The sequence below is a fragment of the Pituophis catenifer genome, unplaced genomic scaffold (genome assembly GCF_029215685.1).
Source record: "Pituophis catenifer annectens isolate HBS135680 unplaced genomic scaffold, rPitCat1.0.hap2 SCAF_7, whole genome shotgun sequence".
In the NCBI taxonomy this organism is placed as follows: Eukaryota; Metazoa; Chordata; class Lepidosauria; order Squamata; family Colubridae; genus Pituophis; species Pituophis catenifer.
In genome coordinates, this window is record NW_027256887.1 from 60,780,937 (window position 1) to 60,806,874 (window position 25,938).

The window sequence follows — 25,938 nt, forward strand, 5'->3', positions numbered from 1 at the left end:
ACCAGTGCAGCATATCCAGCTTTACTGGGCAACTGGGCAGCACCATTTGTGAGTCACAGTCAGGACTTGGGTTTTGGAGATCTCTTTTCTGTATCTCTTGCCTGAGGGGGATGCCTCTTCCCCATGGAATTAACAGGGAGATATGACTGCTTGGGCCTTTTTAATATTTTCTATAATATTTCATTCTTCTAGGAGAGGGGTGGGTGCTAACTTCCTACACTAGAATAGTTAACAAGCCACTGTTGCTTGGTTCACAAGAAGAGGGGGGAAAAACACCCACAAAACCCATGGTTTTCATGCTATAATGACTGGCTCCGGGTGCTATTTCCTTTCTGGATTAGTAATGTAATGCGGAGGACAGAAAAACCATGAGAAATACAAAGCTGCTTTCTTTTTGAGGATTCATCAATTTGAGTCTGCTTCTTTTTTTTCAAACTTCCCTTTCCTTTCCTCTCAATTAATTTAAGGTTTCCATATAGAAGTATTTGTCTTGCTATTTAATCCTTATTTATTTTCTCTGTGATGAAGACACTTCAACATACTTCTTTTCTACCGGGCACTGACTTTTGTGTACTCATTCATTTGATAGCCATGCATTCTTTTTGTTTTTCCACACACACTTCTCAATTAATCTATTTTTATATTATTTAATTTATATTACTCCTGATAAACTCAAATCTCAGTTTCATATAAAAAGTGAAGTGCACTTTTTTATATATAGTCATTTTTGCTGTAATTTCTTGCAACAGATTACCCATTTCCTTTTTTTTTCAGAGTTTATATGTCTCAAAATTTCTTCATTTAGTTTCCCAACGTTAATTAACATTCTACTGAAATTCATCCACTTGCTTTAATTTTTTGCTATGTATAAACTTACAAATACTACAGCTATTTTGAATGAATCAGGAATTAATTCAGAAATTATAAGTATTTTAGAAGGAATTCTGAGTTTTATATATTATATGTGCAACTTTTTTTGGCTACCCTTAAAATATTTCAAGTGGATATTGAAGCATCTGCTTGGTATGGTTTAAATTTTTGGGCTTACTTTGGCAAATAGGATTGTGTAATTTGGTATGGCAGGATAATATTAATCTCTTCTAGTTTTCTGAATATTTGTTTATATGTTTTTTTGTATGTGTGTGAAAGTTGCTGAAAAGTCACTAGGAAAATATTCAGAGTTCTGAATATTTCTGGAAAAGGAAGTTAGCTAAAAATGGAAAAAGGAACTTTTTTTTCCAGAAATGTTTCACTTCCTTTTTTTTTTTACCCATTTGTTAAATTATTTCTTAAATGAGTACACAGAAGTCAATGACATGTAGAACATGAACATAAATGTAGAAATTGTATACTTACCCGGGAACCTGAAAATCAATATAATTCTTTGGGACATATCCCTCATAATTCTTCAACTCAGCTCTATACCAATTTTCCTGAGAGCTTAAGATCTGTAAATCAGAAGGAAAACTATAATTACTTGAAGGTATATGTGTGCCTTCTGCTAGCCTACATTTTGAAGATTTTATGCCTCCTTAACTCCTTTGCTATGCTTCCTGCTATCAACTCTTATCAGTTTTCCTCCAGAGATCTGAAACAAGCTGCAGTCATTTTTTCTTGAAAATAACTCTGTTTTCTTACCTCAGTAGAAATGAACTAGCATAGCAGGTGTGCCAAGCCAACTGTTAAGAGAAATTGATAGCACCTGACTTTCTCTTATTAGGCATGGACATGTATAGGGAGAAAACCTATATGCAAACACTTTCCTTTAAGAAAAAAAAAGCTCTGATTGCACAGAATTTCAGTTCCAGAGTGTGCTTCAGTATCTCAAAAAATAAGGAGGATGAGGAGGAGGAGGACCAGGAGGAGGGTGGACCTAAACAACTATGTGAGCATAACAACAACAACAACAAAAATTAAAAGTTGTATTGAGGGTTTGGATTCCTTCCCCTACTTTGGTGCTTTGGTTAATTAGTTTATAAAGAATAACTCATATCATATAAAATTTATTTGAGAGCCGGTTTGGTCTTGTGATTAAGGTACCGGCTAGAAGTCAGTCATTCTCTTCTCAGCCTAACCCACCTCATGGGGTTGTTGTGAAGAAAAACAGGAGGAGGAAGGTAAAAGTAAAGGTAAATTTTTCTCCTATCCAGTCATATCTAACTCTAGGGCAGGGGTGGGCAAATGTGGCCCTTTTACAACCTGTGGACTTCAACTCCCAGAATTCTGGTTGTTTCAGGAATTCTGGGAGTTGAAGTCCACAGGTTGTAAAAGGGCCACATTTGCCCACCCCTGCTCTAAGGGGCAGTGCTCTTCTCCAGTTCTTAGGGAACCAGCGTTGTCTGAAGACATTTCCATGGCCATGTGACCAGCATGACTATATGCTGAAGAGCATGGAACACTTATTTTACTTTCCCACAGAAGTAGTACCTATTTATCTACTCACATTTGTATGTTTTTGAACTGCTAGGTTCAAACTGCTAGGAGCTGGGGTAACAGGAGCTCACACATTGTGCCATGCTTGGATCTCAAACAAGCTTAGGATCTTTAACCACTGAACGTCTTTAATCACTGAGCCATCATGCCCACAGGAGGAGGAAAGAGTATTAGTTATATTTGCAACATAGAGTTATTTATAAAAATATTAAAGGTAGAATTTCAGCCAAAGTGTCTCTTTTCCTTCAATGTGCCCATGATAGGTGTCCATCATAACAACGGCTTCTAAGATACTATATTGCACCTCTTAAAGATGTTCAGTCTTACAGAGAGATAGTGAATCAATTAAATGACTCTGCTGTCCCTTAAGAATCTATCTCTCTAAATGGCTGCAAATAATAGCGAGAAGTGTATTCATCCCGTAAATCTTGCAATTTATAATTTATATAATTTATAATTCTTCCTTGGCTTGTGTGAGGAAATAACCCTTTCATAATCAAAAATAAAAAGAAACAGGGAAACCAAATGGAAGTGTGAGTGGTTTAGAAATAAAGTAAAAAATAAATAAAATAGTTTGGGAAGATTACGGCAGCCTGGATTGAGACTGTGGAATTGCTAAAATGATTTTAGAAAACAGTGAAAGGAGATTTTGAAAATATGTTTATGAAGTAATGTAATGAATTTATAGTAGAGTTGGCTTCATCAATTCAGGAGACATAGAAAATTAGTAAGTAAATTAAAACAACAACAACAACATCTGTCTATTGGAAAGGACTTGATAGGTGGTTAGAAATATCAAATCCACTCTAAATCCACACGTGGCTGACTGTGCAGTGAATCATAATAGTAATAAAGCTTAGCTGTTGCAAGAAGATCACACGGACTAAGTACAAGCAATGGTATGACAAAGTAGCAACAATGGTACATTGAACTATCTGCAAGAAATACCATTTGCCTGCAAGCAAGAACTGATGGCTACAAAATAAACTAAGTAATAGAAAATGAAAAAACTAAATTACTCTGGGACTTTAGAATTCAAACAAATAGACACTTGCCACATAACATCCCAGACTTAACAATTGTTGATAAGAAAAACAAAACGCCTGGATAGTGCATGGCAGTACCTGGAGACAGCAGAATAAAAGAGAAAGAACTGGAGTAAATCACAAAATACAAAGACCTGGAAACAGAGCTAGAACAACTGTGACACAAGAAAGATAACACCAATAATAATAGGTGTGTTATCAATAAATATTAAGATAATAATAATTGAATGAAGGTTGACCATAATAGTAATCCTCTAGTTTAAGTAGAGGACAGAGGAAAAAGTATATAGAACAATGCACATGCAAACTTACATATGACATGTATTCATGTGTAATTAAGAATAAATGTTTATATTGCACGAGGGACAACTAAATTCATGAGGTGAGTCCACACACCGTTTCATTACTCATGGATTTTGACAGCACATATGCTTAAACAAGCCAATATCTGTGCTGAATTGTAGTAACTGTGTTTAGCATTATCTCTTCACACTCACTGAATGTATGTCCTTTCCTAATTAGATATCATTTTAAGTGTCATACACAGGTTAAATGTGGGAAGTCTGTTAAGATAGCAAAATAATAATGACTTCTATTTCAGAGAAATATGAAAAAAATGCTGCTAATTTAACCATAAATTAATATTTCTATAAATGTTAATAATTTTATCTGAAGTCAGATTCCCAAAAAGTAGTGTTGTCCCAGCAAAATTGCATAACAAGCTGCTGATCTCAAAATTTCTTTACATCTAATTGATTACATTTTTTTCTTCTTCCTGTAGACAAACTGTGAAATCTGAGCAATACTAAAACATACTTGTATAATTGGAATTACATTTCCAGAGAAATAAATAAATAAATGCTCTGAGGTAAAGAGGACAGTTTTCAGATAATATCTTTTTGAGAAGAGGTTCATGTAGAGATTTAGGTTTCTTCCTTTCAGCGGGCCTCATCCTTCCTGCTTTGTTAATATCTATATTTTGCCTTTTAAAAGCAATTCTGCGCTCTGTAAAATAGTATTTTTTAATTTAATGTTTTTCAGGCAATGTTAGTTTTGTTTAAAAAACATCCAAACTCCTGAAAATTTGCTGTGAATAAACTTTTGGGTTTTAGTCTTCAGTGTCTCAAATTCTTGTGGAACCCAGTGTGAAAAAACCTGCCCTAAACTGTGTAAAAAAGGTGTTTCACATTTATGATCATACTAATTTCTTATGAATTCTTATAAAATATTTCATATTTAAGGAACCTCCTTTTTTATATATCGATGTTTTCCCCTGGAAATAAAATGCTTTGTATTTCTTTCAATTTGCAATTGAGTAATATCTTGTGCTAAATCCAGTTATTTTATTCTTTAACTCATCTTTGAAATACAAACTAAAAACTTGTACTAAAGAAGGAAAAGGTTTATTGGAAAATTTATTCATCAATCTTTTGGCTAAAGATAATGTTTTTAGAATGAGTTCTAGTTTATGGCTTGTGTTACTGATTATTAACAGTACAAATTAGAGGTGAAATCCAGAAGGTTCTGATGGGTTCTGAAGAACCGGTAGTGGAAATTTTGAGTAGTTCGGAGCTGGCCCCAGAGTGGGGTTGGAATAGAGATTTTGCAATATCCTTCCCATAGGAGTGGGGAGGGAATGGAGATTTTGCAGTGTCCTTCCCCTGACATGCCCACCAAACCACGCCCACCAAGCCATGCCCATAGAACCGGTAGTAAAAAAATTTGGATTTCACCACTGGTACAAATATATTATCTCTTCATAGGAGACACTTCCATATGTAGTCTTTGCAATGCTCCAAAAATCAGTTTTGCATCTATGTAACCTAGGCCATCTTTGTTTGGCAGCTGAGCCAATTTATTTCTGGTTCAATTGCAATGTATTCAGAAATTCCTTTCCCACTGGAAATGCTGAAGCTGTTTAGTATTTTGGGCATACGGCTTCTCTGCTGGCAGAAACCTGCTGCTTGACTTTTCATTTCAAACCAACTTCTTCCTCTTCCCTACAGAATTCAGCATCAAGCTGTTGTTGTTGCTGATTTTTTTTTTAAAGGTAGCCAAGGGATATTCACTTAATGGAATTGCGGCTTCCCTTGTTGCCTGTGCTCACTGTTTTGGGGAAATTACCAGGCAATTAATACTTAATTATTAACACGGGTGAGGGACAGCTGAATGCCACTCTTTGTGCTATCTTAGTAGTCATCTGGAGTGCACAATGATAGTATTTCAGCACTTTGAGTTCACTGGCAGTGAAGATAATTATTAGTTAGTTTCAAACTGCTTTTGAGGATTTGGGGAATAAAAAAGGTGATGCTCTGGAAATGTCTTTGAAGAAGTGTTGATTGATACATACCTTCAGAACATCTTGTGCTTGGAAACTTAGTTCATCCTCTCCTGATGCATTAAAATCAAATTTTGCAATGGCTTCCATGGTATCTCCTGTTATCTCCTGTTATAGTGAAATAGAAGATACATAATGTTATTTATAATTTCTTTGTAGTCTGATCAATGATAACTTTTCTTATTAATCTACTATTCAGGAATCTTTGGTTGAGCTTGCCATTTATGGAAGAGTTCCCCAACCTCTCCGGCTTTACGGGCCAGAGGGAGGGGGGTGGAAGAGGGGATGGTTCTGTGTGAGAGAGGGCAAGGGCACATGGGTGCAGCTCCATTTGCACAAGTGGAGGGCATGTGCGCCTGCTGCTTGCACAAATGGAGCATGTGAACAGGGGCTTGCCTGCTGCTCAGGCAAGAGGGGATACATGTGCGTGCTCGATCGTCACTTCTGTGGCCCAGTTCCAAACAGCTCAAAGCCTGGTAGTGGGCCCCGACCCAGAGGTTGGGGACCCCTGATTTATTGTATCAGCCATAGAAACATTCCAGTCATCTGGTTTCACTGAAGTGATGGCTTTGCTGCAACCAGCATTAGTTAACATAGCATATTCTTAAGTGTAATTAACAGCAGATTCAATAGTATAATAATCATAGAAACAAAAGCTAAGCGCATTAACACTAAGAGTATTTTTCCAGATTCCCTGAAAAGTATTATCACCAATCTAATCAGTGTCTTGGCTGCAGATCAACCCAAGGTAAAAGCTAAACAATTCCATTCTGTCATCCATCCTAATATTATTCCCTTCCACGCGCAATGCACAATGTCCAACTATCATCCATCAGAGTGCTGAATGATGGTGAATCATGTTCATGGAACTGTCATGGACACTGCACTGCAGTACAGGTAGTCTTTGACTTACAACAGTTCATTTAGTGACTGTTCAAAGTTACAACAACACTGAAAAAAGTGACATGATTGTTTTTCACATTTACGACCCTAGCAGTGTCCCCATGGTTACACGATCAAAATTCAGACACTTGGCAACTGACTGATATTTTTGATGGTCCTGGGATTATGTGATCACCTTTTGTGAACTTCTGACAAGCAAAGTCAATGGGGGAGCCAAATTTACTTAACAAAGATATTACTAACGACTGCAGTGGTACATTTACAAATGTGGCAAGAAAGGTAGTAAAATGGGGCAAAATTCATATAGCAAACATCTCTCTTAATAACAGGCATTTGGGGCTCAATGGTGGTTATAATTCGAGGACTATCTATAATGCTGAACCTTTAAATCCATTTAAATATAGCATTCAGCAATTTCCACAGCAAAGAATACTGTTAGAAAGTTAGAAAAAAGGCAGCTCTGACCAAATTATGAAAAGAAGAAATAAAATTTCTACCAAAATTGTTTTTAAGAAAGATAATTAAGTATAAAATGTATCAATTTGCATACATATGAAAACTAGAATTTATATTGATATTGGCTTCATCAATTTTGTTTACATTTTGCACTACATTGTCATAATAAAATGTGTTTTATGCACATATATCTACTGAGAAAGAGGCAGCAATATTAATTTATATGTGCTTTATTACCAATTACCCCTTTAACCTGTAATAATGGATCAAACATGCAGACAATCAACATATATCATACCGTAGTACTGGCTGAGCGAATCTTGTTCTATTACTGAAATAGATATAAGCCACTCTTACCATTTCCTGCTAGCATGACTGTGATAAGATCTGAAAGGATGATCAGAGCCAACTTCAAGTACATTTATCTGCTGCACCTCCCTACTGAGGCTCCCAAATACAACACAGGAAGTGGCTCAGTTTAAAGAATGAAAAGCAAAGCTATAGCTTGAACAGATAAGAAATACACAATGAAAATGTAGTTCACAAAAATCTACAAAAGAAGCCTTTATTTGTTAATGCATTTCATTATTTGTCAAAATATCTTTATCCTTTTTATTAATTGATTGCTTTATATAATATCATTAGGCTACTTTTACAGCTTGCTCTTGTTCTTTTTTAAAAATATTAATAATAACCATGCTATCCAAATAATCAACTCTATTGGATCTTGCAGTAATCATGCAGGAATAGTTTACAGTACAGGTTTTCAGTATGCTCCAACCGGGAAATATACTACTTCACTTTTGGGAGGAATGTAGCAACTTAGATGCTTAACACACTGATTTTGGTAAAATGTTGATCGATTACATCAACTTCTCCAATTTATATCCGATGATGTATCTGATTAATGTATGAGTGGCAGCCCCATGAGGTAGACAAGATCAGGAAACTGATTTCACAGGACGATTAGGGCTATATTTTTAAATGTGATAGGCTACAATAACAGCAGTTTGTAAGTCTGATTGCACTTTACAGTGCAGTGTCCCCGGGTCATGTGATAATCTTTTATGACCTTCTATTAAGCAAAGTCAATGGGGAAGCCAGATTTACTTAGCAACTATGTGACTAACTTAACAATTGCAGTGATTCACTTCACAACTGTGGCAAGAAAGGTCATAAAATGGGGCAAAATTCACTTAATTGTCTTGCTTAGCAATGGAAAGTTTGGGTTCAACTGTGGCCATAAGTCAAGGACTATCTGTAGTTGGCCTTAGCTTAAGTCCACTTTCTAATTTCTATCCAGAAAGTCTGAATGTAACTCTGGTGACTTCTGATGCAAATTATGCAATTTTATTTATGTATTTATTTATTATATTTTTAAAAATTCTGCCTTTATTACTTTATAAGTAAGTCAAGTTGGCAAACATACATAAATATCCTTCCTCCATTTTCCCCATAACATTCCTGTGAGGTGGGTTGGTTTGAGAATGAGTCGCTGGCCCAAAATTATTGAACTGGTTTTCCTGCCCAAAGTAGAACTCCAGATTTCTAGGATAGCACCTTAAACCTCTACACTAAGCTGGATCTACTCTTCTTTATTCTTACATTTGTCTTACTTTTCATCTTCGAAATATTTGTAAGCATTCTGTAGAAAAGCATTGCAGTCCATATAAAATTATTTTTTGAAGTAGAGACGAGGAGAAATAGTCAACTTGATTAGTGTTTTATTTTATATTTTCAAATTGATGATTAGCCACATTTTTCATTGATTAATGTAATGCAATATCTACATTATTTTAATCATAACCTGCATGTATGGTTAGAATAGAATAGATATTATATTATAGAATTGCAGATAAAAGTCCACATATCAAAGAACAGGTTAGTTGCAATCCTGGTGAGAAAATATTCTGGGCAGCTAGTCATCCACAATAGCAATCAGTATCTTTTAGCCAACCATTTCTTTTTTAGAAGCTAAACTTCAGATCTAGATAATTGCTTTCCATTTGTGACTAAAATCCACAAGTGTTGGTCTAATGAAATTGTTCAGTACTAAGACAATAATTGATGTCAGTAATGTATTGGATGAAGGAAAACAAACTGATGCTTAATATAGATATCACAAAAGTGCTTCTAGTAGGAAAAGGAACTTAACCTATGCAGAATTAATCTTTGCATCATTCTGAATGCCTATATAGTCTCTTAATTCCAAGTTTACTAGCCAAGAAACAAAGGTAATCCTGCTATACAATTTTCTCAAGATCTGAGCTGTGTATTGTGGTAGAGCTACTGCCAGCCTACTTAATTATCAAATCTAAAAAGAAAAGGAAACCTGACACTAAGAAAAGGAAACTTGTGTTCTGAACTGTGCAAAGAGGCTCCCTCAAAATCCAGATGGGCTCCGTTCTGCTACCATTTAAAAGAGCTGTGAAGACCTGACTCTTCACCCAGGGCTTTAGCGAAGAAGCACGAGGCCCCACACTTCACATCACTTGCCATCTTTTCTTTATTTCATTGTAATTTCTTTGATTGTTGTGAGCGACCCAGACTTATTAAGTTTAATTACCTAGTGTAGTTTAGCTATATCCTCCACGGGATATTATAATATGTTTGATGCTGAACTGCCTTGTTTTTCAAGTGTTTGGAGGCTTTACTAATTCTCCTATCAGATTATATGATGAGTCAGATGGGGAAGAAGAGGCTATTCAGGCAGTATCACTCAGGATAGATTGATACATACAAAACTGGGATTGGAAGATGGGTGAAGGGTAGAGAATGGAAGTCTGGAGTGGCAAAAGCTACAAGATAATTTTGTGTTCATATACATGTTAAAACATAAGGGGATAATATGCATGTGTGCTTAACCCCTTCATGAGTGAGGATAGGCTTTGTCAGATCATCAAAATTAATGCCTTTAACCTGTGTAAGTTATCTACAGTTTACTGTGTAAATCAGGGGTGTCAAACTTGATTTTATTGAGGGCCACATCAGGGTTGTGTTGGACCTTGGGGGGCTGGGGTGGGCATGGGCAGGGTGGGCACAGCCAGCTCGACCTTGTTCATGTTGGGGGCTCCTGTGGCGGCCCAAGCGCTCTACCAATGAAAATGGGCTCCCGTATTTTTTGTATATTTTGTATATTTCTAATTTTTAACCAATTATACCAATTATTCCATATTTTATAATAGTCTGATATAGGGGATATATTACTGATTGATACATATATATGTAATAAAAATATTATTAGATTACAGAAAGGTGAAGGAATATACTATAAGTAGAATTGTAGAACGTCACTCTGAAAATGCTTAAGAAGAAATTATATTCTTTTTGTGTATATGTTGTATAAATGTTAGTTGTGTATATGTTACGTATGTCTTTTTTAATATTTATATTCAATAAAAACTATAAAAAAAAAAAGAAAAAAAAGAAAATGGGCTCCCAAGCTCCATTTCCGGCTGCGATTGCTTCCTGCAACCCTCTGCCTCCCTAGCTCCATTTTTGCATTGCAGAGTCATTTGATGTTTTCAGATCAGCCCTGTGGGCCAGATCTAAGCACCCTGCGGGCTGGATATGGCCCGTGGGCCTTGAGTTTGACACCCCTGGTGTAAACTATAGGTAAACTGATATTGCAATGTAGCTGAATAATCAAATTAAGAAGATGAGGCTATTGATTAGTTAGCTAGTTTCCTCCAAGGAATAGAATAAAAAACTGCCTTTAAGTTAATAAAGGTAGCAAAATGACCTACGTTTGGAAATTTATAGTATTTTTCTGCCAAATGATGCAATATTAGGCATTGATTTACAGTACTATTGAATGTCCATCTCCAAATCCTTCCTGTTCTGGCACCATAATGTTATCAGAAAACAGCCAATCCTATAATTTGTGGCATGGAAATCTATCAAAAAGTTTACTAATTACAGAGCGAATACTAATTGGATGACAGTTGGCTGGAACAAAAGGTCTGTCTCTTTTCTTATATATTGGGAGAGTGATGAAAGTAAGCCAGGTTTGGGGAACTACCATTTTTTTTATAGCAGTAGAAAATGGGGTTAACACTGAAACCTATCATGATGGATTTAATTTTAAGAAATCTGGAGGAATTAATTCTGAACCAGGAGCTTTAATACTTTTTATATTTCCATATGGGTTACTGACGACCACACTGTAGAATAGAGTTCTCTACATCCAAAATGTTGAGATACAATCCTGTATAGGTAAAAATGTACTTCGGAAAAGTCTGTACCCAGATCTCAAGGTGAATTGAATTAATATCATTTTGTGGCTTTGTGTTAATTTTAGGTTTTGATTTTAGAAGCCTAAATGATTTTTGTTTGTGACATTCTGCTAAATCTCTGTTCAGTATTCCTGGGCATTTTGTTCTTTTTTCCCCCTTTACTTTAATAGTTTCTTATATTTCCTTTTATTCTTATAAAAGATGTCATAGGAATAGGAATTATTAGCCGAACATGTCCTTTTATATGCCTGCATTCCTGGCTTTTAACCAAAGCATATTCTTTATCAAATCATGGTTTAGATTTTCCAAGTGGTTGATGCATAGTAGACTATGATGCTGTAGGTTGGATATAATTTTGGGTGACCATAGTAAGACTGCGAAAGACAGATGCTGTTTCTTTATAGCTACCTGAAGTCAATAGAGGACAGTTTGCTGGACATTAAAGGACTGGAGTGCAACAGATTGCTTGTCCATTTTGATCTGATATAATAGCAGGTAAGGGCTTAGGAGGATCCTGTTGTCTGTTCTGCTTTATATCAGCCAGGGCAATGAGGCCCAATATTAGGAGGTGGTGACCCCAAATATCACTCTGAAATCCTTGCACAACAATAGCTTGCTTTTCGATATTAATATATAATTCAGGTTAGATACTCATCGAGAGCCCCAGAAGGTGAACTGTTCTTCAGAGTTACCAGGCAAATAGCCTTTTAATGGCTTTACATCAGATTTTACTGTCAGTAAAAACAGTCTCCACCCTCCTCATGTTAATGCCAGTATCTTATGGCTTCTGTGAAGGCTCTCCAGGGAAGGGAAGAATATGAGGAATTAAAACTGTTGTAATAAAGCTTTATCATTTCTTCCAGTTCTGATATTAAAACCACCAACCAATAGTGAAGTAAAATCAGGATGTTGCACAATTAGCTCACTAAGCCAGGTTTCAAAATAGCCCCAAGAATCATTAATTGGGCTATTAGTTTTGCAGTAGAAATAAACATTTACCAGAATAAATTTAATGGAATTAATTAGGCTAGAGATTGCTATTAATAGTTGGTCACATCTGAAGACAGATATTATTTGGATGTGCAAGGAATCAGGTAGTAGGATGCAGAAACAGCCTCCTTTAAGATATGGATGGGTTAGTAATGAATGAGATGGGACATCTCTAAGTTGTAAGGATTCAATAACCCATGTCTCTTGTAGAAATATTATTAAAATTGATTTATAAATTCTACAAAACCTAGGGTGGTTGTTAGCTTCTAAAAAAATAGCAAAGATGGTAGCTTTTCTGTTTTGTGTTTGGGCTCAGGTGCTACCATGTCATTGGGCTGCTATTATTTTTAAGGGTTTTTACATTTTGTTTTTCTAAAAACAAGTTGTTAGATTAATAATTGATGTATTTGATTGTCAAACATATCTCTGAATCCCATTTTAAGTTATTTGTCATCGTGTCTACAATTTAAAAAAAAAAAATCTTCCCCATAAACATACATTCACTTTAAAAATAGTTTCAAAGTCTTAATATTCAGAATCCAAAACTCTGAAGTTTTTTTAATCCTTTAAAATCTTCTGTAGACAAAACCTTGTCTTGGTTTTTGCTGTTTATTTTAAATTCTTAAGAGTTATAAAAATACACCTTCATATTCTTATATTGAGTATTGAAGACACTCACCCGTTAACTTCCAGCCTTGTCATTTTGCAGGTGTCTAACTTCTTTGAAGCAGTTTATAGGCAATTTCCTGAAGTAGTTAGCAGTGAACTTAGTGCCCTTTAAAAGGCTCCGTCTGCAATTGGTGCAAATGTGACAAATTCTCCCATCTCCTGATTCTCCTTGCCTCACCAGAGATCACTTTTTATGTTCTCTTCATGAGGAAAAGGAACCACAAGGAAAAAGCAGCTTGGGCCATCTCATGTCTCTCTCTTTTCTCCAGAGAGAAACATAGAAAACTCTACTACTCACCTACTTTGTTAATACTGCAAACATTGATTCCACTTTTCCATGGAGCTGTCTTCAGCCTGCCATCTTCCATGTGCTATGATATCTGAGTGGTTATACAGTATGAACTGTGGCTTAGGGAACTTAACATAATTGGAGGGGACTAAGCATTCCAAAAAGAGAGTAGAGTGTCTCCATACGGTACATACAGCAACTGCAGATTGCCCATGTATATCCTGGATCTATGTATACCCTGGATCTTAAACATTTTTATGTTATCTTTTTACTTACAGAAAGTTTCAAGCTTAATCCTTGGCATTGCCAGACTACCTAGGATATGCAGTGTGAAGGAGGAAAACACCTCCTTCATCTCAATGTCAATGTCAACAATACTGAGGTAGATGGTTGACTGAAAAGAAGGCAGATTCTTGTGTAAATATCTCTGTAGCAATGACATTTTTAAAATGTTAAATGCTCCAAGTTGAAAAACATGAAACTTGAAATTAGATTTGTTAAAAGGAATAGCTTTGGGTAAACATTAAATGGTGAGCTTTGCTTAGAAAAGGTTGGTTTCAATATTTACAACCTCAGTTGGAGTCTGTGAAACAAACCATCCTCAACAATTGGATGGAATCGGATGATGGATTAACTTTTTTTTCCTGCTGCCAAGGATTGGTTGTATAAGTAATAGAAGCATCCTGTGTCAAATTTTAAAATCTCATTCATTTCTCTCTTTATATCTTTGATTTGATTGATTGACACTGTTTGATTGACACATTGTTATTAAATTTTCCCTTTATGAGCATGGTTGAATATTTTTGGTTAGGAACTTTACTTTTGAGATACACCCTATATTTTTATCATATAAAGTATAAGCAATTTGTAAGTATTTTCTTATATTTCCCAGTCATCACTGGGCTCACCATGAAAGCTTTTCTGATAATGGTTCATTCTTCTTTAAATTTGTGGCAGTATTCCCTGATGTTTTTAGAGACTGATTGCCCCCTTACATTTATTTTACATTTTTCAGAAGCTTTTTATCTTTCTGGATATTAAAGCCTCTTTCAAACTGTGAATGAAATTATGCCTTTTGTTGGCTGATATAATTCTATCATCTTTGAAGGGCTGCAAAAATATAACTGATTGATTGTATACTACGTTTAGCTTTGTACAAAAACTGCTATTATTTTTCACAACTAGCATAATTTACAAGAGTAAATTACATACAAAACAGCAAAAGTAAAGATTTTAATATTAGATTATATGCAGATATTTTTGTGAAGTATAGGTATACTAATGGATACGCTCAAGAAATTCTTTTTGATACATCTATAGTTACATTATACCACACTGCACCTATCAGTTCTCCTCCTAACCTAAGTGCCTTTCCAGACAATGATTTTCTCATGGCTGTCAGCGTTCCAGAAAAACCCAACTCTAATTAAAAACTCAGAGGCAAGCATTTTCTCAAAGTTCCATTTATTAGAGTAGGTATACTGGCACATCTGGGAAAACCTGAATCTGAAAACCTGAAAGTTCCGGGTTTTCTCTCAGTAATCAAAACCTCCAAAACCATCCCTCACTCATCAGTCCATCACATCAGTGGTGAAATCTAAAATTTGTTACTACCGGTTTGGTGGGCGTGGCTTGGTGGGGGGGGGGGTAATGTGACTGGGTGGGTGTGGCCAATTTTTTTTTTACTTTTAAAACCATTTTTTCTACAACCTCTTCAGCGAAGAGGTTGTAAAAAAAAGCTTTCAAAAGGCTCTGATGATCCCAGCTGAGTTGCCTGATCAGCAGAGGTTTTTAAAAAAGTGTCTACCGATCAGGCAACTCAGCTTGGATCGTCAGAGGCATTTAAAAGAAAAAAAGAGTTTTTGTCTTTTAAAAGCTTTTGACGATCCCAGCTGAGCTGCACGATTATCAGAGGCTTTTTTTTTTTACTTTTAAAAGCATTTTTTGGCCGAAGAGGTTGTAGAAAAAATGCTTTTAAAAGTAAAAAAAAAAGCCTCTGATGATTGTGCAGCTCAGCTGGACATGAGGGTGGGGGGGGGTGGGGCAGGGATTTTTGCTTCCGGTTCTCCAAACCACCAGCCTCCATCGCTACTGGATCACGCGATCCGGTCCGAACAGGGAGCATTTCACCCCTGGATCACATGTTCCAATCACCATCCATCCCATTTCGAGACATCACTCCAACCACTCCTTCTCCAGATGCAGGATTGTCCTGACCTTGACCGAAAGGAAGAATGCTTTTTTGTTTAAATACATTTCCTCTACTAAATCCCCCCCTTCTACTTTCACACACATGAGAAGGTGGCAGTGTGGAAGCTTCCGGGGCTAATATGACAATGGCACCAATATGGGCCCTCTCCTAGGAACGTGTCCTTTCATAAACATTCCAACAAGAAAAGATAATAATTCTTATGTGGCATTTTCCAAATCACTTTGTTTGCATAGTAGTCCCTTCCCTTCGTGATTTATCCATGCTAAGTCTTTGCAATAGTAGTCTTCCACCTATGCAGAAAAAATCTATTTTGATCAATCAGTTGTGATTCAAGTATGGGTAATGGTTTTTCTTCATTGTCCAACAAGAAGAGCAGCAAGGATAATCTTATAATTGTTCAGAAATAAATGTTTTTGAATTTTCTGTTCCTATTCTAGCCCTTACCACATCATTTTTGCCATGCCCATATGAGAGTCTAACAGATGTTTTTACAATTCACCAGCTGCTTAAGTTAAAAGAGAAAAAGTCTCTTTCAATTCAAGCTTGCCGCAAGGTGATTTCCGAGTAGTTCTTGATAATAATATGCATTGCCAATTGTTTTCTTCCTGGATGCTTTCCCCCCATATTTCCAATTTAACCAGTTGCTCTGAGATTTTCTGATAAAGTGTCTCTTAAGAAACAGTACTGTACACATATAAATTATCTCAAGGTTGAGGAGAAGACTGGTAACCAGTCTGTTTTTTTTCTGTGGAGGAGAAGACTTAGTAAAGACTATAAGAAAAGCAAACATTATATCCCAGATAGGTTAAGATACAGGTGTCAAATTCGATCACATCACGTGATGTCACATGACATATCGTGACTTTTTTGCCTTTGTGAAACCGGGGTCAGCGTGCCCTGTGCGTGATGCATCTGGCCCGTGGGCTGGCAGTTTGATACCCCTGGATGGTTAAGATACTCCAGAAACATCCCAGGATTCCTCTTCCCTGTGGCCTTCCCCCCAAAGAAAAGATTCTGAAATGCAAAAGCTAAAGAGAGGCATAAAATACTGCCTGTAATTTTGATTCCAAATTTACAAGATTTAGACAACTGTATTTTTAGTTTGCAAATAGTCTAAGACAGGGATAGAAACTTAGAAGCAGGATATGAGCTTGGAATGATATCTGATTCTGGGAGAGAGGCCCAGAAAAAGTTGGAAAAGATGATGAGTAAGTTTTGATGAGGGAAGAGAGATATGGGGAATGGATGGCCTTTGCCTACTATGGAAATTGCTCATGACTGCAAAAAATGAGCTATAAATAAGCCTAACACTTTCTTTTTCTCATAATGAAAGAATTAGAATGGCTGCATATACAAAAAGATGCCCAACTGATCACACTTTTAGTTTGGTTTTTTATCCTGACTTTGATTCTACTTATAGAAAATTTTAAATTTTGAATAAAATACAATAATTTCGCCCCCCCTTCTAACCTATAGAAATATAGAAACCCAGTAAAATAGCATATTACATACAAGAAACAGGTATAATAGATTTAAAACACCATTATAAGTCTAATAAATTTGAAAGCTAATAAAAAATACAGTATATACTGCTGGTAGGGTAACAAAAATACAAACTTGAGGTTGAGAACACTATCCATAATCACTATTTTCAAAATAAAACAAGTTTTTATTCAAGTTAATCACATACCCATGTTGTGGCAAATTAGGTACATTTTTGCTACTTTACCCCCTAAATCAACTCTCCTGAATCAATTTTTTTTTCCTGCAGGGCATTTTTGTCCAGGAATTAGGGGCAAAAAAACCAGGGGAATGGAATAATTCGACATCAGTCTCCATTTTGATGAAGGTTCTGCCGCTATCCTATTCAGTTAATCCCTGAACTACTGTTGTAATAATAAATATACTTTAATATGATTAAAAAGTGCCAGTCCCTGATTGAATGTACAGTTTTACATTTAATAATTACTTGCTGCAATTTAATTTATTAGAGAGAGAGAGTTAGTATGGAAAAAAATAATAATGAAGGTCTCCTTATGGGATGTTGATCAGTTTAGTGAAACTCGCTTCAACAAATTATGTAAATTAAACTAATAGACTGGATGCAAACCTTTTACTTTTTATAATATAATATATTTCCAAGCACTTTCATTTTTATGACTGTATTACATAATACAGACTTGTATCTCCATCAAAATTATAACAGAGTCAATGGCAATACAAATTATGCAGTGATACATTGATACATCCTCTGAAATTACAATTCCTTTATATTTGGTTAGTCAGCCTTTCATATTCTTACATCTAGCAACTGTGTTGGGATTGCAACTCCAGAATTCCCTTTGGCTCTGCTAGTGGGGAATTCTAGGAGAAGGCTGTTATAAGCCAATTTGAAAATAATGGCATTACTACCTAGAGTTTCTTTTGACAAATGTTAATCTATAGCTATAAAACTGGGCTGAGAATATCTTTATAGCACCAGTTCTTTGAGAGCAGTTTCCAGGATCTTGATTTCTTGGTAAACTGAATATCTGGAGAGAAGCACTTTGCATGTGTTGCTTTCCACACCTTCAGTTTTCTGTCATGAAGTATAAAATAATCATAAAAATATAGGTGGATTTGAAGAGTAACAAGATTGGAACTTTTGTTCATCTCCAATTTAGTTAGCATTTGAGGTTAATTGGGTTTTGGCTCTGGGTTGTTTTTTCACACCTAAACTGGTTCAACCTTTTCCTAATTAGTTTGGCTCAAGAAAGCAGTGCTGTCAAAAACTGAAGAGACGGTGCACAAGAAGGTGTAACCTTGGCATAGAGGAGAGTTTCAGTTGTCATGTTTTGTAGTGAACATCAATTAATCAACCAGTGGATGAGACTATAACTTCACAAGAAGGAGAGAGTTATGAATGGGAGCTGTCCAGTTTTCTTAATCTTCCATCTATTTCTGTCTCAGAGGTGTTACACATAGAGCAATTCATCCTTTTCCTTGTGTCTGACAAAAGACAGGTAGTTTAAGATATATGTAATGGCAAGTCATTAATAGGGTGTTATTTCTGCAGAGAAGCATCAACATAGGGCAGGTGTACCTTTCTTTACAGAACCTTACCAATATATCTTTGTCAAGATCTGCTGAGTTCCTCTGATCAGGTTATTTCTTTAAATCTATATATCGCTCAGATTCATATAATGAATTTATTAGTATCAGTCATTGTACTGCAGAAGTATAAGTATATTTAGCTACAACATTAGATATAATCAGGGATGAAATCCAGCAGGTTCTGGAGAATCGGTAGCGGAAATTTTGAGTAGTTCGGAGAACTGGCAAGTACCACCTCTGGCTGGCCCCAGAGTGGGGTGGGAATGGAGATTTTGCAATATCCATCCTCTGGAGTGGGGAGGGAATGGAGGTTTTGCAGTATCCTTCCCCTGCCACGCCCACCAAGCCATGCCCACCAAGCCACACCACACCCATCAAGCCACACCCACAGAACTGGTAGTAAAAAAAATTGGATTTCACCACTGGATATAATGCTACAGCATTGTAACCCCCAACTTAAGTCCTCTTCTTTAATTTTTAATCATAACAAACTCAGTTTCATAGATTTTAGGGAAGAGAAAGGGAGATTTTTTGTATCTTGCAAACCACATACAAACACTTACTTCTGTCCCTGAATAATGGCTATTATGAATAAGAAAATGTCAGAAAATCCTGGTTATCTATGGCAACAGTGAAAAAGTCTTGGCTAAAAAATGTGAAGAAGATGAATGACCAGGAATTAACATATGTGTTGCTTCAGGTTTGATGTTTAAGACAAAAACAAATGCTTTTAGTATTTATTGTTTTGCAATTTTATTTTAAATACAATCTAAGAGCAGGCATGAGAATCTTCTTGCATTCTCTATTAAGGGTTGCAAAACATTGTTTAAATATGAAATGTTTTGAGTTTGAAACAAGAGTTTTCTGACCATTGCATTGAAATGCTCTGATTTTTAAATAGATTTGGTTTGAATTCAAAATGAGTTTTGCTAACTTGAAAAAGAATCGTTTAAATTTGAAACATTTCAAGAATAAATTGTAGAATAATTTGTTTTATATTCTGAATAACAGTATATTGTTAGGTGCTGACCAAGTTCTCTGTGGTCCTATTAGGCCGAGCACAAATCTTGCAAGTCTGGAACCCTGTGGTCTTGTGGTTCACCAATCCAGTTACTATGCTGACACTTTTAAAATAAAATCAGAAGAGACTGTCTGTATAGTCTGGGTTTAAACCTCAGTCACACGTCACATAATTATTTCCCCAGAATATCCTCTGGTAAATGAGGCATCTTGGTGACAGGAAGATGCTGGATGTGACTACAGCTTTGATCATGCTTAAAATTCCTCTGGAAGTATTTTTTTTTTTTTAAATGTTTAACTGTGGTGGGAGAAGAATAAGCACTGAGACAGAAAAAGTGGTGAGGAAAGGAAAATTTACAGGGGGATTGGGGAAAAGAAAAAAATGAATGACAGCAAGCACTGGGATAAGGGATTAGAATAGACAAGGCAGGGATCCCAGAAATAGGAGTAGTTCTGCTTTAACCCTCAACCGGAGATTTTATATATATATAATTTATTTTATATATATAAAATTTTGATTTTATATATATATAATTTATTTATTGGTTCAATTTATATGCCGCCCTTCTCCGGAGACTCAGGGCAGCTTACAATGCGTTAAGTGATAGCCTTCATACTTTTGTATATACCTGCTTAGTAGGGCTTTCGCCCCCCCCCAAGCGATGTTCTTTTTTTATACAAAGTCAGCTTATTGCCCCCACAATCCGGGTCCTCATTTTACCTACCTCGGAAGGATGGAAGGCTGAGTCAACCTTGAGCCTGGTGAGATTCGAACTTGCAGTAATTACAGGCAGCTTTTATTATTTAATTATTTTATTATTTTTTATAAAAACAAACAAACATTTAGTACATCTGTCGCCCCGTCCCTGTGACATCTCGGGGTTATCTTCGGTCGTTCTTCTTCTTCTTCCAAAAAAGGAACTTTCTTCTATCTTGATCTTTATACAAACCATTTTAATATCTCCTTACTAAAACAAAATTCTGCCTATCAAATTTTTAAATATAACCATAAAGCTTTTATCTTTTATATCTCTTTTCCAACCAATAATAGAAACAGTTCCATATTCTATAATAATCTATCTCTTCCCTATCTTTAATCCTTAAAGTCAATCTATTCATTTCTGCACAGTCCATAATTTTTTTTAATCCCCTCATCTTCCAAAGGTATTTTCTCTGCTTTCCAATTTTGAGCATAAACAATCCTTGCAGTTGTTATTACATGTATAATCAAATAAGTATTTCCCTTACTAATCTTTTCTGGAAGAATATCCAATAGGAACAGCTCTGGTTTAAATTCAATACGTAACTGTATCATCTCTTCCAACCATGTTTTAATTTTATTCCAGTATTTTTTTGCTTCTGGACAAGACCGGAGGTATTTTCAAAGAGGCAAAGGTGGTTGGAATGAGGAAAGCAAAATTATGGTATCATAATGTAAGCTCCCGCTGCATTTCTCATCTGTGGTTTTTGGGGTGGAGTTCCATCATACGCTGATGATACTCAGCTGTACATTTCCACCCCAGACCATCCCAACGATGCCTTGGAAGTGATGTCCCAGTGCCTGGAGGCTGTGCGGGTCTGGATGGGGAGAAACAGGCTTCGACTCAACCCTTCCAAGACCGAGTAGCTGTGGCTGCCGGCGTCCCGGTATAGCCAGCTGACGCCATCGCTGGTTATTGGGGGCGAATCATTGGCCCCCACGGAGAGGGCCCACAACTTGGGTGTCCTCCTGGACACACGGCTGTCTTTAGAAGGGCACATGACGGCCGTGGCCAGGGGGGCTTTTTATCAGGTTCGCCTGATACGCCAGTTACGCCCCTTTCTGGACCGGGACTCCCTACGCACGGTCACTCAAGCACTCGTCACCTCTCGTCTGGACTATTGTAATGCTCTCTACTTGGGGCTCCCCTTGGGGTACACCCGGAGGCTCCAACTGGTGCAGAATGCAGCCGCGCGGGGGATTATGGGAGCGACGGGGTGCTCCCATGTGACTCCTCTCCTGCGCGAGCTGCATTGGCTTCCAGTGGACTTCCGGGTGCGCTTCAAGGTGTTGGTGATCACCTTTAAAGCGCTCCATGGCTTGGGGCCGGGGTACTTACGGGACCGCCTTCTGCCACCAATAGCCTCCCACTGGCCGGTTCGCTCCCACAGAGAGGGCCTCCTCAGGGTGCCGTCGGCCAGACAATGCCGGCTGGCGACCCCCAGGAGGAGAGCCTTCTCTGTGGTGGCACCTACCCTTTGGAACAATCTACCCCCAGAAATATGTGTGATCTCCGACCTCAGGACTTTTCGTCGGGCCCTAAAAACTTACTTTTTTCAGTTAGCTGGTCTGTCTTGATTTTAGAGTTGGTTTTTAAAATTTTGATACTGATTTTAAATTGACAAATTTTAAATTATGGGCCAAATTTATTAATTATTTTAAATCTGTTTTTAATTGTAATGTTATGTATAAATGTTTTTATTTTGGCTGTTCACCGCCCTGAGTCCGAAAGGAGAAGGGCAGTATAGAAATTTGAATAATAAATAAATAAATAATAAATAAAATAAATAAATTTCTATGTCCGTCATAATATCCCACACAAATCCAAAAGGATGCAGCTTGTGGCATGATATTGCAATGCTGCTTTTGTCACGAGAGCTTGCAGGTGTACCTCCCTCAGCCCCAGCAGCCCCTCTAGGTAACCTTCCATGAATTCTGACAAGGATTGCCTAACTGCTTTAATAATCACTATTAATAAAATTATATTACAGAAAAGCCTTGGCTTTATTGGTTAGGTTTCCCTATGCTAATGATTGAGAGTTAGTTGTTTATAGAATTAAATACAGTTTTCCACCGCACATAAAATCAAAAATGGTTTACTCATCATATTAAGTTATGGCTCATTTTAACCGGTTTGTAGAATAAACTATTATATTTGAATTTACACAATATATTAAGTCAAAGTGAGCCATCACATTATGGCTAGGTATGATGTATGAATGAAACAAATATTTTCTCAGTGTTTGAAGTTCCATTTTTTTTTTATAGCAGACAGGCGGTAAAGGAGAGGAATCATTAGCAAGAGCGAGTAATCTGGTACTACCATTTTTGCAGGACAAAGAAAGGAGGAAATTTAAATAAATAAGAGTAATACACATTAAAAAAGAATATATCTATTACCAATGTGAAAGTCTATGTATTTCAATAGTGACTGTGATGGTTTATATGATTTTCCCTGATTAGCTTCTACTAACCTAAGCAAGTGAGAAAATTGCCAGTAGAATACCATTAAAATGTACTACATGGGTGGTTGATTTCCTTAGTAAGAGAGAGAGAGGGAGAAAAACTCAATTGATCTAAAATTCTAATGAGACTCATTCAATCATACATTAATTTTGGGGATGCACACTATCCTTTTGATAGTATTCCAGGAGGTCTTTTAAGCACCAGAAAAGGATTTTTCCTAAATCCCATTTCTGTTTCTGTTGGTTTTAATGATAATGATAATGATAATGATAATCTATTTGAGTCACTTCATGGGAATGTTTATGAAGCACCTTAAGATGCTTAATCTACGATGAGCTTGATTCTAACATCACAATGCATAACTTGCTATCTATTGCATGAATGCTAATTTAATAGGCATGCAACTTTAATTAATGTCATTATGGCATAGTTTTCTTCTCCCCTTCCCCCTCTCCTTGAAATTAGATAACAGACAAACATAATGGGTGCCTTGGGACTGTGAAGATCTGAATGGATCAAAACAAGATCAGATTGGCTCTGATTGTTTAGAGATTAAATCTCTAAAAATTACAGTTCCTGTTGTTGGTGATCAACCTGGCCTTAGGCCAGTTGTAATATGGACTCTGGATGGGGTCACATAACAACTTAAGAAAAGGCTCCACTATCTGGGGATCCTCCTGAACTTTCTGCTCTTCCTACAGCCACAGATAGAGGCTGTGGCCAGAGGGCCTTTATCTGTTCTGGCTAATGTGTCAGTTGTGGATCTTGGAGCTGGGGCACCATAGCAAAATGACTCATGCACTTATCATTTTATATATAGATTCTTGTAATGCACCATATTTGGGGTTGTCTTAGAAGATGAATTGGAAGCTCTGTGTGGTCCAAAATGTAGTTTGCTAAAACTCACACACAGACCATATGGGCACTGTTGGGTTCCTTTATATACAAAAATATTCAAATAACGTTGAACAATGACATTAAAGTTTTGATAGAGGACAGAGAATGTTTTCAGTTAATATTGTTTGATGATGTATATAGAAAGGATTGGAAGTGTTTTTGATTGTCTCTTGGAATGAACTCTAATCTCTATCCCCCCTTTTTACTTTACTACTAACATACATATATTTTGAAGAACAGAAGTTGATTGCAGATTCTCTCCCTACTTTGTCATTGTTTCAGGCTTATTGTTCCCTTGGCTCTTGGTTCTATTTTTCAAGTGTCTAGTTTATTTATTCCATTAAAAATATGCTTAGATTTTAAAATGAGTTTTAGTTTCAGTGTACATCTCTGCACAGACTTAATAATGTTAACTTAAAATTAACTTAAAACTATAACATAGTTTAAAATCTACTGCATAGGACTAGAAGAAAAAGCAAAGACCTGGGGGCAATAGATTTTTTGGCTTAGCATTTATGGAATGGTTTGCAATTGCCTGACCATACAGGAAGACAAGGGTTGTCTGGTTGTCATCTACCAGCTCAGCTAGTTGTAGCTTTATTGTGTAACTCAAGCACATGCTACAGAAATAACCACAAATCGACCACTTTTGTGAGAATTTTATCTGCTGAGGATCTACAGCAGGGAGCCACAAAATCTTCTGACCTATTTGTTAAGAGTGCATCTAACAATACTTGAAGCTTTGTGCAAAGTGTATGAATGAGTCATTTTACAGTTTCAGGTTGACTGAAATAATTCTGCTACATTTATTTCTAAACCCAACTTACTATTCACATATTTAACACTATAGGAAGAAACTCTATTGTATATTATTACTATTCAGTGGGTGTAAACTACTGGTAGTTCCAAACAGGTAGATTTGGAATTTTGAGAAACTGTTTCACAAAATAAAAGGTTGGAAAAGAAGGTTGTTGAAAGGTGGAGTTGAAGTTTGAGCTCTAAATTTTCTTTTGATTCTGCAATTTATCATTCCCAATACTCATTTTATAGAGAAATTAATAAGGCTTGGAGATTAATAACCTGGCCAAGAAACTTAGTTCAAGGGAAAATGTCCTCCAAGGAGGAGTTAATTTTGGACATCTCCCATTTAAATACCAACTGAATCCAACCCTTCTTAACTTTCCAAGTTCAGACAAAGACTATTAGGACTCTGCCTTTTATTTTTTTACCAATGAAAAACAAATAAATATTATAAAGATAAAGAGGGACTTTTTGTACACAATAGATAAAACAAACAATCCATACATTTGTGTGATAACTGTTATAAAGCTTAATGTTTATACAATACTATATAGGACATCCTGAATCATCAAATTAATAAAGTTGAGACAAAAATCACAGATGAAATGGCCAGCCGTACCCACCCTCCTTCACTCAAGAAATAACTTGCTCAATGCAAATAAAACAGTGAACTATCTGTAATAAGGATTAAGATCTCTTTGTCAATTTTAAGAGAAAGTTTGGAACTCAGCAAATGTATGCCTGATTCATTTTTCTAATATAAATTGGTTTGCGATTACCAAATTCAATTTCAACACCTTATTCCTCAGTCTGAAAATTTTGCAACACTATCTTGTAATTATCATTATTTTAACTTGGAATTTATTTTCTCTCTCTCTCTCTCTCTCTCTCTCTCTCTCTCTCTCTCTCTCTCTCTCTCTCTCTCTCTCTCTCTCTCTCTCTCTTATTAATTTTTCTTCCTATATTTCAGGGGTGAGTTCTATTTGCCTATACTACTGGTTCGCAACGGGGCCGTGCACATGTGCTTTTGCGCAGAAGCTTCCTGATAATGTCGGGGGTCGGTGGGTGGAGCCTCCCACTGGTTTTACTACCAGTTCTATAGAACTGGTCCGAACCAGGGGCAACCCACCACTGCTATATTTGATACTTAATTTATACTTGATAGTTAGATAACTGGTTATATAAAGCTTATCATGACAATTGTTCTCAAACTTAACCAGTAACTACAGATGAACATTTACTGTTTTCAAATACAATATGTTGCAATATTTTCAGGATCAGACTCAATAAATTTAGCAAGAGTTAAAGGTTTAAATATATCTTCTTTTAT

General features: G+C 36.3%; 1 protein-coding gene across 1 annotated transcript in view; it reads right to left on the bottom strand.

Moving 5' to 3' along the window:
• Positions 1-5,919, bottom strand: part of GRAP2 (GRB2 related adaptor protein 2) — a 31,519-nt gene extending 25,600 nt beyond the window's left edge. The window contains exons 1-2 of the mRNA XM_070947252.1: positions 5,830-5,919; positions 1,357-1,448 (exon numbers count right to left, since the gene is read on the bottom strand). Coding sequence (XP_070803353.1) covers positions 1,357-1,448; positions 5,830-5,907 — 170 coding nt within the window. The 5' untranslated portion in view covers positions 5,908-5,919. The remainder of the gene's footprint in view (positions 1-1,356; positions 1,449-5,829) is intronic.
• Between the last annotated feature and the right edge of the window lie 20,019 nt (positions 5,920-25,938).